We start from the raw sequence: 16,000 nt of genomic DNA on the forward strand, positions 1-16,000 counted from the left end.
CTTCCCAGTGAAGGAGTTCCCTTTGAAAATCTATAATTATCTGATGTTCTTTCAAATGAAGAACGTCCTGCTGACAGTCTCTCAATGACCAACATTCCACCAGCTGAAGAATCTCTTTCGGAAAGTGTCCCAGTGCCTGATGTTCCCTGTGAGGAACCTTTTGCTGAAACTGAATCCAGTCTGAAGTCTGAAGACCTTAAGATCAAGAAGAAAAAGAAGAAAAGGGGATTCTTCCAAAAACGTAAAAGTCTGTCAAAAGTTTTGTCAGACCCAAAGAAAATGACTGACAGAGAAACTGAAATTGGTGTTCCAGTCGTTGTAAATATGTTCCTTGATTATTGTTGTTCATGTTTTGGGGGGGTTCTTTAGTTGTGTTAGTGATCTTAGTTGTGTTATCTCTGTCTGTGTTTGAGCCTCTTTGTTTGCTCACCTCCTGTGTCTTGCCAGTCAGTCATGTCTGCTGGGTGTTTTCTCCCTTCGTGTTCCTGACTTAATTCTAGTTCATAGTTCGCGATTTGTTTTCCTAGTTCTTTTTTCTTAGTTTTTCATTTCAAAGAGGCCAGTTTAGTTTCTAGTTTTTATGTTTGAGGTTTTGGTTTGCTTTTTTGTGAAGTTTATTTCTTATGAAAAGTTTTTCCAGCAATAAAAGCTGCTGCTTTAAGTTTCATTCCGCATACAAGTTTGGGTCCTACAACCTGCCTGCCACAGCACACCATGACAGAAATCAAATTTTAAAAACTCATTAATATTTCTATACGAGTTGCCGCCTAAATCCACACGTACACGGGTATTTTTGAAAACGCAGCTTTTTCTATGGTTTGGGCCTTTTGTCCACACGTAAACATATACATATACACACATTTACATATACATACGCAGTTACTGTCGCTCCATTTAGAAACACAGAGGCATCAGAGTGAAGTTCGGACATCGGACATTTGAATACATTTTCTTTTAATTAAATTTGTATATGCTGTATGCATTTTGTTCTTTCCTAGTTGTGAGTCTACACCAACCAAAATGCTGTCTTTAGTTATTAACATTTGAAATTTTGAAGGCACTTGAAAAGTAACACAAAATTATCTGCCTTTCCGGGAAAACACAAACTTTTAGGAAGTACTTCAGGTTTTGTGAGTGTACAAAACCCTGTTTAGTCTTTCCCTCCCAGGCTTCTGGACTTCTGATTGGCCAACATTTCGTTTTTAGCGTTTACATGTGGATGGAGCTTTCTTTTTTTTTTTTTTTAAACGAAAACAGAAAGTTTCCATTTTCAAAAATACCCGTGTACGTGTGGTTGTAGCCTTAGTGGTTTATTTTATTGCTACCTGTAATTTATTTCAGTTTACTTTCCTTTGTTTAATTGTTTACTAAGTGTTTGAAGTGTGAAATAAACTGCAGTGGAGTTTGAAAACAAAATATGGGTGTGTGTGGATGTACTTTGTGCCGGGTGGGGGGGGCGAAATTTTCTTGTAAAACAAAGGGGGGCTTCGGAAAAAACGTTTGAGAACCACTGACTTACAGTATGATTTCTGGCCCTTTTACAGCCAAAATTACCAAGTAAGTCCAGGCGGTCTGTACGATACTTGTTCAGTATATTAAGTAAGCTTTACTCCATTTTTTTAGGCACTAGTTTGCATAGATTTTATGTTCTGGGAACTAATGAGGTTGTACAGTATACTCAAAATGAATAAGTTGCCCTAACTTAGTCATCTTAAGTAAGCTGTACTCAATTTTTTTTTTGAGGCAACGAGTCTGCATAGTTTTGTTTTGTTTTTTAGATCCGGGAACTAATTAGATCTTTGATGAAAAACATGTTTAATGGGCTGAAATACACCGAATCATTCACCTGACAGCCTAAGTGCAGAACTGAAATTCACACAGAAGAACTTGGAAACTAGCTGAACAGCCTGAAAATGTACATAGGAAAAACATGTCTAATGGCAAAAGAAAATTTTGAGCTAGAACACATCTGAAGAAATATTGAAAACTCATATTCCTTAAATCACTGGAAGAGCTGGATTCTGTATTATATGTTTATATGTCTAAACTCAAGAATCTCAAATTTAAAAAATTTAAATTAAAATAAAAAAAAAAAGAATATTTTCAGAATATCTGCTGTGTGTGTGTGTGCGTATCAGCGAGTGAGTGACATGCAGAGAACGATCTGAACTGGCATCAAGTGAACAGGAAAATTAGTTTTAAAACTTTAAATGTTTTGGGGGTTTTATTTTATTTGATTGGTTAATGTGTTTTAGTGGGGAGATAAACTATACAGACTAAACACAGAGACATTAACTTGCATCCATAATTGCACGTGTCCAACTAAAAACCTTCAAAATTAATTACATCCACCAAACAACACCTGTTCAACCTAATTAGATTTCACTGGACAGTAATACACAGCCATTATTTATTGGTCTGGGATGGCTGTCATTGGTGGGGATGACTAAATATCCCATGGGACTTTGGGGCTACATCAGGTCTGTCAAACACGCTCCCATGATGGGCTTCTCTCTAAGATAAACACTCCAATGTCTGTCTGTCTCTCTGCCTCTAAGTTCTTCCTTCCGTCATTATAGACATTTCAGTTGTCTCTCCTATATAATTAATATTGCATTGTTTTTCTTGTTCTCCCCAGATCTGAAGAACCCAGAGATTGTGACCCTGAGGAATCTCACCATGGACAGCACAGGTGTCTACAGGTGCACTGCAAGCAATGACGTGGGAGAGGAAAACTGCACCATCGAGGTCACAATAAAACGTGAGTTTGGGGAGAAAAGGGCGATGGAGTTGACCTAACAGCATTCACCTCGCACCAAACTGCCACTCTGATTGATGGTTATTGTTTCAAACAGCAGCTAGAAATACATTTATTCCCCTCCCTGCCTTTCCATCTAGCTCCTTTCACCCTCTTTATTCTCCTTCAGTGCTTCAACTGGACTAAACCAAAATTGCTGGCTATGGTCACCACCCCTGCCCCATGTCACGTTTCATTCTAAAACTAGTACATTGCATCAAAGGCCCAGCACGATTATGGTCATGTGTAGACACAAGGCAAATCAAGTGGTTCAGCATAAACAGTTTTCAATTCTTAACTAGAACTCAGGTGCTGTAGCAAAAAGATAAGGAGTGTTTTTCCAGCAAATGGGCATGAAGGATAAGTATTTGTGAATTTAAGAGTTCATGGGAAAACTATGAATAATATGAGACCAGAGACTGTAAGTGACTCAATCTTTCATCAACTACCTCCTTTCTTGTTCACAGACGTGAGGGATGTGGGGATGGTTGCGGGCGCAGTGGTGGGTATATCCCTCGGTGTCCTCATTGTGATATTAATCATCTGGCTCGTCTTCCGGAAGAAAGAGAAGAAGAAGTACGAGGAAGAGGAGACCCCAAATGAGATCAGGTTTATTAATCATCATTTGTCCAGTGATTGTTTCATTTTTTCACCATTTTGCAGGTTTTATGTGTGTTAGCGTGTCAGTCTTTGTTACTTGTGGGGCTCTGTGGGGCTGTTGCGTTCTGCTTAGCTGCAGTTTAAATTTTTTGTTGAACTCAAACATTTGTTTCCTGGCTGTAATCACTTGTAATCAATGGTGATGACTTTTTTGAGTATTTCTGCATTTTACCCTTAATCTAGTTGCTGCGTTGCACAAATCAGCTGACGACCAGCACATTGATTTTGCAGATACTTGTATTCTGCATACTCTGTATGCAATATATTCTAACCCCTTCAATTTGTACTAGAATGTAAGGGGCATTCCTTTTGTATCATTTTCTGTCTGTATCATTTTCAAAAACTTTCGCAAGGCTAAAAGTATTTGCTTTTAGCGCTGCTGTCCAAAGTGAGAAAGATGCAAACTTCTCTGATTTGCTGCAAGCTTGTGTAAATTTCCTTGGTTGCCACGATTATGCACACTGCAACAGTTATGACACTGGCAGAGCACTTTTGTTCACTACATCAGTGATGTAGTAGTTCAACTGGCTCACAGTCCTTCACAGTTCACAAGTTACTGAAAAGTGTGAAGTACAGAAAGAAGGTGAGAAGTTTTCTTGTTTAAAATCCACTGAGAATGAAAAACGTGTACGTGACCTTGAGCACAGTTTGGGTGAAGAGCTGTTAAGTGACCACTGTGTGCAAGTTTCACTAAAATCTCACCAGTAGCCCAGTAAAGACTACCTGTTACAATTTTTATGAAAAACATAAATATTCTGTTAATAATTTATGCATGTTTAAGTGTCCATGTGACAGGTTTGTTTTGCAGACAAAAATGAAAACATAAAATAATGAAATATTTAAAAAATCGCCCTCAAGTAAAAATTGCTATATGGCAACATGCTTCTGAAATAAGATAAGTGTAAGACAGTTTAGCTGCAGCGCTGTGTAACACAGGGTTGGTTGGATGAACTGATGTTGATTGGTGCATATTAACCTGCTGTGTGTGAGCACTGATTCCACTGGAACGGTTTAAACTACAGCTAAGCAAGTCACATTCTAATTGAAACAGCCACAGCCTTTATGCCTGCATGTGCTCGATGTCATCCCGTCGTGCTGCCTGTGCTTTTTTTGTGTTTCTGTGTGTCTAAAAGGGGAAACAACTACAAGGTAGTTTTCATCGATTATCTTTTAAGAGCTTTCTTTTCAAACCACCCTTGTATTTCAGTGTGTGCCTGTGTGCTCATGGAGCTGAGATCTCACAATAGTTTTTATTTATCCCTTTAAGACCTGAATGCACAGGTGGACTCTGTGGACCTTGTAAGAGCAACGTTTTTGTGACAGAGTGGACTTGGTGTAGGTGCATATTTACCGATGTAACAATGAATAATGCAACATAGCTTAGGAGTAAATAAAGTAGGTGTAATGAAGTGCTTTCTGTTTTCATAACATTCTAAGTCTGAGCTTTTCCACTGTTGTTGCTGTACCAGACCACCAGAGCGATGCAGATCTCATGGGTACGGCTTTTGAACCACCCAACACTGTTTAAAAACTGTTCACTTTATGCAAGGGCTATGGGACCCTCTGTGGTGTGCCTGGTGAGACATTGCAGTGTTGCCAGTAGTGCACAGCTGAGAAGTTTCTATTTCTAACTTTCTGAACAGATCCTCACTAATTCAAGTACCATCCAAACACCAATGACAGCAAAAATGTCTTCAGAGCTGCTGTTTAATGGTCAGGACAAACTCTTTCAGGTTACTTTTACCCAGCAGTTTATTGGAATATTTCTTGGAATATTTTAACCCTGTTATTAAAAGCTGAGGCAAAAGTAGAATTATAAAGTTTTCACTGTGTTCACAGCAAAAACTTTTTATCCCCCCCCTTGTAACAATTGTATCTGGGGAACAAGTGATTTCAGCAGATTTCATTATTTCATGCAAATGTGTTTCACAAAAGTTAGACGCTGCAGGAATCTCATGAATTACATGAGCCCCCCTACATAATACTACTCCCATGTGTCCTAGACCTTAGAATAATATATTGGAATGGCACTTCGGTGTACTCTTTTGCAGTTTATTGTATGTTTGTACGGTTCTAATTTCAAGTACAGGTACAGTTAATTCAGCTAAATTAAAAATGATATGGACTTTTGTCACGATTGTCTTTTCTGTGTGTTTTTAACCACAGGGAGGATGCCGAGGCTCCCAAGGCCAAGCTAGTAAAGCCCAACTCCTTGTCCTCATCCCGCTCCGGCAGTTCCCGCTCCGGTGCCTCCTCCACCCAGTCCATGGTGCACAACACTGCCCAGCGTGGTCACCGCCCTCGCCCACCTGCTGTAGCAGCTCTCAAGGAAAATGGACACCCTCCTGGCTTCCCCCAGTCCCCTCCATCCTACACTACAGTGGTGCCCCCTAAAACCACTGATCCCCCTGCCACTCCCAAATTCAACTCCAGGAACATGTCCGCACCTACACCCCCAACCCTCATGGTGCCCGCCCAGACCAAGGCCTTTCAGACTGTGTAGGACTGAAAGCCAGCCCCTTCTTACAGCCATGCGAGACTCCCATCCCTTTCCAAGCCCACCAGCCCCGTCCCAAAGACTAAGACTCTTCCATAAACAAAGAAATGCGACTAGTTAAAAGGATGTAATTAAAAGAATCAATACTATAAGTCCAAAAGTACTTTTAATGAATGCATATTTAAAAAGGGAAAAATAAGACATGCTTGCCCCCTATTGAATTACATAAAACAACAAAACAAAAGAAAAAGCAGCGACCTAAGTTTGTCTCATGGCTAAAGGCAGAACTTATTTTCTTGAGTTCCTTCACTTGACTTCGGAAGGCACAGGGAAGCACCATGAGCAGTGAGGTGGAAGAAGCCCCCTAGTAAAGCTTTTATTTATTCATGAAATCCAAGGGTTAGGCATACAGTAGGGGGGAAAAAAGGGGAAATAGTCTGGATAATAGCGTAAATCTAAAGTCTGAACCAATGGAGTCTCATTGCTTTTGAGCATCAGTTGTAAGATATGAGTGCAAGCAGGATGGAGAAAAATAAGGACGAAAGCAGAAAAACGTATGACAGCAACTTTTTTTTCTCTCTCTCTCTCGGAGGACGGGGTTTGTGGTGATTCTCAGATTCATGTCACCCTGCAGCCCTGACTTGCTGCTTCCAGCACCTGCTCCGAAACCACAAAAGCCCCCCTTTGCTTCCCATGGGCTGGGCCAATCGTGCCCATCCGTGTGGACAGGCACGGCGCGTGGCATGTGCATCATCTGCCTCGGTGCTCTTGGTCTTTTCGTGCTCTCATGAGGAACCCATGAGAAACCACGACAGTTGTGAGACTGATTCAGTTGCCTCACAAACAGCTCATCTGCTTTACCAATCAGCAGGGGATACTTCAGGTACAAGGATGTAGCACTGATGTTAAGTCAAATCAGTCTTACCCCCAGTCGTTAGCCTCCCCTCTTCCCCCTCGCGGATCCTGTGTGCATCTATGGACATCTTTTTCTGGTACCAAATATCCTCCCTGAATAATTAAATAGTATTTATTAGGCTTGTAGTGATACTTTAAATATAGGGATAAGCATTCTATTAGAACCAGCTGGACTTGTTTTTCTTTTCTGTGTATCTTCTCTATGAACAGGTTGTAAAGAGTGACAGACAGCCATGTGTCCATTCATTCATATTAAGAAGTGCCACCAATCCCTAGGATGGGTTATTATTATTACAATTATTATTGTTATTATGGCTTTTTTAACTCTTTTGTTTACCTACTACATTTCTGAACTGAAACCAAAATTTGTCACCATGAATGTGTGCTGTACAAAGATGGTGGATCCCATTGTTTTCAGCCTCCTGTAAACATACTGAATCAATACTCAAGCCAAGGCACAAAGAATTGACCACGAGGTTCAATTTGAATGAAGGGAGCAAGGAGTATGATTCTAGAGATTTCTATTGTACAGCGTGTGTGTGGTATCATTGTCAGTACTCCCATTGGATCCATTAAAGTGGTGTGGCACTTGATTGCTGTCTTGCTCAGTCACCAGGTCCTGCTTGGTCATTGGTTAAACTGTGCTTATCAGCCAGTCCCGCTTTTGTCATGTCCTCAGACATACCCAGTGCAATTTGATTGAAAGTAGCTGAAAAAAGGGCAAGTAGCCTATCTAGTGTGCCTTCGCAATCCCTCTTTCCTTTGATGTTTTTTTTTTCTTTGTCCTTATCTTCAGCACACCAGTGGTTAAGTCTCACATCCAGCTTTGAAGGTCAACAGCAGCAAATACTGAGAGGTACACCTAAACAAACTTGCCCCTAGTAATAAGCGAGGCAGCCTAGGGACCGCCAAGCAGAGTGAATTATCCCTGGTGAGCAACGCAATCCCATGCCACGGGACTATGTACTGTACATTCTGTAATCAGTCTTGTTTTATATTGTACATACAGATAGATATACGCACATGATGTCATTTAATTTAAAACACAAGGGTATGTAAGGGGAGATCCCCCCCCCCCTCCATTACAAAAGAGTCAAAAGGGAAACCCAAAGTGAATTTAGACCGTGTGTTTTTATACACATGCTGTGTGAACATGTGAAGCCCCTGTGTCACCAGGTTTACATCAAAACAAATTCGGTGCAACACAAGATATAAACAATTAAAATCAATTTGTTTTGTCTAAGACAAGATCCCATCATACGTACTGGACAGATTCCCATAAGAGGTATAGATTTTATTAATCAGTGTGACAGTAATTGTTTTCTTTCTGTTTTAGTGACCCTTTGACCTTCCTCATTTTATCCTACCATTGGGATAAAATTGCCCTTTTACCCAATATCAACACATTTGATATGTAAAAAAAGTTCCCAAATTCATTCCAACAACTGACAAAAAAAGAATTATTAATTTACGATTAGTTGGGTTTAAAATCATGCTAAACTGGAACTAAAACCACTGCCAGCACTAGCTTAACATGGTCAACAAAGGAAAACAAACTAACCCTAACTAAAAATCTATAAGAAGCTGCCTTCAGATAGGAATTTCAAGGTGAATGTATGAAATAGATATTTACTGATATTTAACTTAATATGTAAAGATATGTAATAGTTTTAAAGCAATCAGGTGGAGTTTTCATTTATGTTAGAAATATTAATCATGTTAACCAATTAGTGGCCATCCAGTATGTTGACCTATGCTTACTTTATTTAAGTCAGCATGGCCTTCTGGAGAGTTATGTTGCACACACCTGTTCTAAATGAACAAACAGGTGGGGACAACAGAGAGCATTACATGATGAAGGTGCTCAACCAGTAACCGTGGCAATCCCAGCTTACCTAGCATATACTCTGAGATAGCATTTTAACTATCTAGCCATCATTGTGTATCCTTGACCAGGTCTCCACAGCGATAATTTGCTAGTTATGATGAAAATCTTCATCAGAGCAGGTTTTATACTACTCTGAACTCTAGCTCGCCAAAAGAAAAATTCACTATTCTGCATTTTCAGTCCTTATGTTTTTAAATTGCTGAGCTCAGCTATGAAAGTGGAAGACCACTAAATGAGCAAAATTTATAGTATAATCAAACCATGCACAGTCTATATAGTTAATTGATGATGAATGTTTGGCAAATAAATTAATTATCTTGGTTTGGACATATAAAAAATGGGGTTTTTTGTTAGTTTTATGACCCTATTGCCTCTCAGGACAAACGCTAACTGAAGGTCCCTTTACTGGTTTAAAGTAAGTTGCTCTTTCCTCCATCAATACTTATATACCTGTAACTTCTAAATCTGAATTCCACATTATAGTGAAATTTTTCTTGTGCAATGAAGTTTTTTAACCTAAAATGTTCAGAAAACCAGCATCTGTCTGAAAAGCACACTTGGTTTGATTTCACACACGGGATTTCACACATGACTTAGTGTGAGGTAAATTTAGAAAAACACGAAACAAAACAATGCCTTTTATATTTAACTACAGACAGCAATTCATATTTGAGCAGGGAAGCTACTGTGTATGTGTGCGTCTGAGTGTGCGAGGGTGCATGCGTGCATGCATGCATGTGAATGTGCGTGAGTGTGTGGGTGTATGCATGTAAATTCAGTACAAGCCCTCGGGCCACACCCACACATTCCCATGTTAGCCATTCACTGAATGAGAAGGATCCAGCCAGGCAAAGCAACTTCTATCCAAATTGATATGACTGCAGACTGGCAGTGTTTATTTTAGTTTTCACTGACTTGTATGCCTATTGAACTTGGCTTCGCAGGCGGTAGTCTTGTTTTTGCTCGTGGGGGTGGCGTCCTGAGATAAAGCACGTCCATAATTCATAACTATCATGAGCTCTGGAGGCCACTTGTGCGCTCCCTCCTTGGTCTTGCTGTCTTTTAACACAGAATGCACTTGGCCCTGGGTGTACTGATGGCATCTCAAGGTGCACACGTACGCACATTTAACACAAACAGGTAAAAGTTGTATATACACACACATACAGACATGTATACGCTGTATTCAGGTGCACACAAAAACACAGGTGTGTGCCTCATGTACATTCACAGTTGGCACGCACATCCTCACAAACACGTACACGGTGTACGCAAACAAAAGCCAAACCACTTTTCTTGTTTTTTCTGCTCCTTCAGAATCAATTTGATGGATCGAATGTCTGAAGGTATTACAGCTGACTGATGGAACCAGGAAACTAAATACAGCACAGAAAGGGACACACAACAGTGCATCCACCCAGAGGACATCTGCTGTCTTACACACACACATGCACATATACAAAAGCAGCTAGTGTAACAAAACACACACACACACACTTGCACTTAGAAAGACAGACACTGCTATGCATCTCAACAATCTGGATGGCATATGCCTAAAGACTTTTTTTAGGAATCTGTGAGTGTAGTCCTGGGAATTAGGAGTGGTGTAACAGGATTGATACTGAGCCAGGAATGTAGGCTCTTGTCATTGAAATTCCCTCCACCACTGATGAAAGTAGCAGTGGAGGTGGAGGATGGGATGCAAGTCTTCCAGCTGTTAAATTCCTCCAAGCTTTTTGATTTGCTTTCCAGCATCTGCAAGTCTCAGGTGGCAGATTCCCCAGTTTATGAGCCCTCGCGTTGCATCTCTCCTCTCATGTGTGCAGCTTAGTGGACCGGCAAACTTGTGCTCTTTCCAACAAATGAATTTTAAGGCGCTTCGATGTCAGTTCAGCAGAGAGGAGGAGGAAAGTCTTAAAACAAGTCAGTGTCAGCAGCACATCCACTATCATCCCTTAGTACAGTATCCATCAGTACTATATACTGTCTTATTATCATCACTCAAAGGTGCAGTAAAATCAGTAATGGTTATCTTGCATTATATGATAGGAGTATGACTCTCATGTAGCCACATTGTTTTATGTTTGAATTAAATGTCAGTTGTGTTCTGATTAAAGTTGTTGAGCAGGGCAAAGTGATGCTCGGACTTTGTGGTTTGGCCTTGTATGTCAGCATAAGGGAATGTGATGTATTAATACTTTAGGAGACTGATGGGGCTTAATTCAACTTCAAGAGGGAAAGAAAGCAAAGATACCTGCATGTTATATAGGAAATGAGCAGATGATTGGGAATGCTTTGCTTTGATGTAACATAACTGTAATCGGTTTAAAAAAAAAAAATACAAATCAAAACTTGTAAATATATCCACATAAAAATTTTATGAAGCTTTATTTTGTTATCTTCCTTAGTTTGTTTTTTTATTTGATTTTTTTTTTTTTTTCCAAATCCTTGTATTTCACACTATTTTGTGCGCCAAGCTCATCATCGGCCTGTGTGGGATCTGAGTGGTTGGCTGTTTCTCTTGGCTCCATTGTTTCAGTGTCAAGGGGAGACACGCTCATCACGGCGTTACTAAAGGGAAATGTAAGACACCTTTGTTTTCTTTACTCTCATTTGTTTTTCTAATGTGGCGTCTTCTTGGTTTTGTAAAACAGTATACGATTTTTTGGTTTCTTCGTTCGATGAAAACAATCCATGTAAATATCACGAGTCAAAAAAATGTATATTTTTACGATCTCTGAGTTATTACTCTTTCATTTGCAAATAAAATATTCAATGACAACTTATATTGTCGTCTGGCATCTTGATTTGGATCGTAAATTATTTTTTAAATTTGTTTGTTTTTTGCGTACAAAATTACAATTTTCAAACTGCATTTTGTTTTTCCCCAGGTTATCTTTGTCTAATATTCAAATTTGCTAATGATCTGAAAAATGTAAGTGTGGGGAAAAAAAGAAAGGAAAAAGGTAAATACTTTCACAGCCCTTTCACTGCTCTTTAGACTATTTTTTTCACTCCCTGTTCTCTTATTTTGCACATTTTGTTTTTTCAGACATGTCAAGAATTAATGTGAAAGATACACTTGCTTGATGTTCTTTACTGAGTAAGGTACTGTAAATATGTATTCACACAATCGTCATTTCGTATGATTTGGCTGATGGGACTGGAATTTGACAGCTGACAGCAACATTTCATTCATGACCTACTTGCAGGAAATAATAAAACGCTGAAGGGGAAAACAAAAGCAAACATGAATGTTAACAGTGCATGGTTTTTGAAAAAAAAAAAGTAAATGCTGAAGAGTGTGAACCATTTTGTAAAGCTTCATATAGTGTAGCTTTGTAAAATGGTTATTGTGTTAAAACTTTACTCTTAGGTCCTGTGTACTGTACAGCAGTGGTCCCCAATCCCTGGGCCACGGACCAGTACCGGCCCGTGAGTCGTTTGATACCGGGCCACGAGAGTTGAGGCTCAGGTGTGAAATTTATGGTTTTCAGGGTTTTTATCAGTTTTTATCGTTAATTCAGTTTCCCTGGGTATTTTCCCGTGTGTTATGAATAACTCTTCTTTTTTTTGGTAGTGGTACTGGTTTTATTTTGTTGTATTTATCTGCAACACCTTAAAGGCCGGTCCGTGAAAATATTGTCGGACATAAACCGGTTCTAGGCGCAAAAAAGGTTGGGGACCGCTGCTGTACAGTATATGGACTGGCAGAACAACTAGCCCTGGAATTATTGGTTCACTACAGTTCAGAACACCATAGTCAGTTTTTTAAACATAAATTTACTGTTATAGTTCTGTATATTAAAAACAGCCATTACATTCTGTACTAACTAAGCCCATCCAAATGTGAACCTCTCGTCTGCTTAGGAGGCAGCGTTTGTTAGAGGGCTCCTTCTTCTGCTTCCTCCTCAACCGTCTGCTGTTCTTCTGCCTCTCAACGTGACACTCAAGCCACTGACAACAAGGTCAGCGATATATCTATCGACCTGTCAGCCACTTATTGACTGACATTCATCTCTTCCCTCTGAAAAGTTCCTCTTATGTTGACAATCTGTCCAGCTGCCAAGATGGAGTGCATGCGTCTTCTCTGGTTAAGGAGATTGGGGTGACTTTGCCTCTGCTTCAAAAATGCATAGTCCCATATGTGGAGGAAAACACTGATAAAGGCACAGGAGCAAACTGTGAGGGATAATACAATTACCAATGTGTTCCCTGACATCTGCTTGTTAAGTAGTTGGCTGCAGAGTGCTTGCTAAATTTACATCTTTTCAAAACACAGCATCCATATTAAACAGGATCACATTTTCAAGGCCAGATCACATTTCTCTACCCCCTGTTCCATGCCTCCGTGCCCATTGTTCCACATGATTAGCCATGTGTGACGACACCATCATAAACCCATCGCACTGCCATGCCCACCCACACACATGCACAAACTTATCAATGTATGCGTACGCAACATCAGTGACATTTAGGCACACACTGGGAAATTTCCAGATTTGCGCATTACAAATGTGTTCACATATCACGCATGCATGTCTCTGCTATTTTTGTTAAATAACGGCAGTAGCTGTACGGTGGGCTAATATTGTAAAAATATTAATATTTAGTAAAAACAAATTGTGCGCATTAATCAAACAAGCATTAAATAGTTAGGCACTGATGTGAAACACTGAAATTAATTTACTTTTCAGACATGATATTGGTAAGCACTTCGGTATGCAAGCAAATTTAAATGAATAGACAAATAGGTAGCTGAAAGAATAAGTGATATGATAAGTGGCGTTATTTTACAACAACAACAAAAGCAAACCTGGAGTTAAATTAATGAACTGCCTGAAAGAGTGGATTAGACTCACAGTGACTTATAAAAAACATTAATCACATTATGAAGCATGTGTTTGCATAAACCATGCCTCATAAAAAATAGATTTCAGTGGATCGAAAGATGCACACTACTGGTTTTTTCAGATCATCTATTAACATGATGTGTCACAATAATGAAATAGCACAGATACACTAATTGACCCAAATAAATACTAAAATGATCTAATGTGTCATCACACAGATAAGAAATCTTTTGGCTCCGAGCAGGCATTATAGTTTAATTAATAAAGATTCATATTTTGCCCTCGGTGGCCCTCTGTAATCTGCAAAGTAAGCCACAGACTGCTGCACGAGGCATCCTGAACTGAAGACACTAATATAATTGCACCCCCTGGTGTTGACTGGTGATAGCTCTCACCATCTGTGAAGCAGAGAGGCTCTTAATGAGATGACTGAAATCCTAAGTGGCACACTATTAGGCATCAGTCGATAATCAGAAATCTCAAATGAAAATTAAAAAACTAAATGCAGAGCGGCAGGTAACTTCTAGAATACACACCACACATCATTAAGCCTGTTTGTCAAAAAGAAAGCAGACTTAGCAGATTATATAGCTGCTTGTGCTGTTGTTCAATATGCCCTAGGAGAAAGCATCCAAGTAATAATGTCACTGGGTCTCATGCAGGTATTGTATACATGAAGCTCTTCTTAAAGCCTCTGATGGCACTTGACATGTCTACAAAGACAAACACACAGGCATATAGAAATTAATAAGAAGGGGTGTAGACTCTTGTTTTGAAAAGGTGGGATATGCTCAAGTCTTCCCTTTTAAGATGCGTCCATGTATTTGCTAATCCTGAAATATTATTATTATAAGTATTTTACCACAACACTGATAGCAATACAGTGTATGGACTTATCACATAGCAGGAGTCTTTACACAGATCATTTCTGGATAATGAATATTGCACTGTGCCCCACATCTCAACTATATTTAACTCTTTGACAACTGTATTAATTATAGTGCTGCCATTAGTTCAGATAGTGAGGTTAATAGTGTTACTATATCTGGCCGTCATTCTACATTAAAAAACACTCAGAGTTATGGAAAAATTATGCATGTGTGAGGGTAAACTGTGCAATAGCAAACTAACACTGACAGCCCAAATATGATTTGAAATACCTGATAGTTATTTAATAATGAAAACATGAGACTTAAAACACAAAACAATATGGATCGATAGGAATTTAGTAAACTAGAATTTTATTGTTACAGCTATTAGCACACCTAACTGTCCTCTTGCAAAAACAACCACACATCTGTGGACTTTACCATCAAGTTCAGTCTGTGATAGTAAACACATTTTTTTCTTCTACTCTTGTACTACTTTTTTTCAGAATCCATTTTTAAAAAAACCCAAAATACATGTTTTGCTAAATCTAATGTAACCTAGCATTTTCTTGCAGGCTGCACTGGAAACATTTATTTATATATACAAAATTCACAATGAACACAATGGCTCAAACATAGCTATTACAGAAGATTCATCCAAATCCTCTACAACTGTAGGAAATGATGCAGGTGGTTATTTAGAAGTGAAAAATAAATGACACAAAAGGTGCACTGTGTGCTCTAGGACTAGCTTACAGGTGTAGGCCTTTGTTTTATTTAGCTAATATGCTAAATGCTTTATGGAGTTCTGTTAAAAAAATAGAAAAACAATAGTGTTTAAATTATGAATTCCACTGTCCTTCTGGATGTCATCTTTACACATCCCATTTTTAATATACATAGAGAGAGAAACAGTAAGGAATGATGATTTTATAGAGAAAATAACAGCTCACTATTGAAGCTGTGTGTGAAATAATGTCCACATAAACAGAGACCTCTAGGGGATTTTTGCCTGACTCTGCAGGCTTCTCCTACTTCAAGTTAATGTGGGATACTGTGGCTGGTCTACAGTTCAGATAGTAAACACTATTTATCACTATCAGTGAACTGTGGTCTAGCTGCTCCTTGAGCAACAATAACAGCGCACACATTTTCTGTGGATATTGGGCATCTTCTCCTACAGCTAAGACTAGGAGAGGCAGCAGAGAACAAGCTTTTTGAAAAGCCCTATCTTGCATGGATACCATTAAGTTATTCAAGATTTTTCAGTCAGAAGAAACAGTTGTGAGTGCAGATCACTGTTTTGGTTTCTGAATGTCACAGATTACGGGTGACACACTGTTGAGCGAGGATAACTTAGCTGTTACCTGAGGAGTAGAAAATAGCACAGCTAGCCTATCAGCTAGCCAGTTAGCATAAGCATCTCGGAAGCTCAGGATATTTTCAGTAAGTAAATGCAATTGAGGAATATTCATAAACAAATTGATATTACTTTAATGTTGAGCAACCTCAGAGTTCTGT

At 39.1% G+C, this 16,000-nt stretch overlaps 1 protein-coding gene across 1 annotated transcript in view; it reads left to right on the forward strand.

Annotated features, from left to right (window-relative positions):
• clmpb (CXADR like membrane protein b) overlaps window positions 1-11,543 on the forward strand; it is a 78,230-nt gene extending 66,687 nt beyond the window's left edge. The window contains exons 5-7 of the mRNA XM_040009616.1: window positions 2,639-2,761; window positions 3,265-3,406; window positions 5,624-11,543. Of these exons, the coding sequence (XP_039865550.1) occupies window positions 2,639-2,761; window positions 3,265-3,406; window positions 5,624-5,960 (602 nt within the window). The 3' untranslated portion in view covers window positions 5,961-11,543. The remainder of the gene's footprint in view (window positions 1-2,638; window positions 2,762-3,264; window positions 3,407-5,623) is intronic.
• Window positions 11,544-16,000: the final 4,457 nt, after the last annotated feature.

Source organism: Simochromis diagramma, unplaced genomic scaffold, assembly GCF_900408965.1.
Source record: "Simochromis diagramma unplaced genomic scaffold, fSimDia1.1 OVJJ01000344.1, whole genome shotgun sequence".
NCBI lineage: Eukaryota > Metazoa > Chordata > Actinopteri > Cichliformes > Cichlidae > Simochromis > Simochromis diagramma.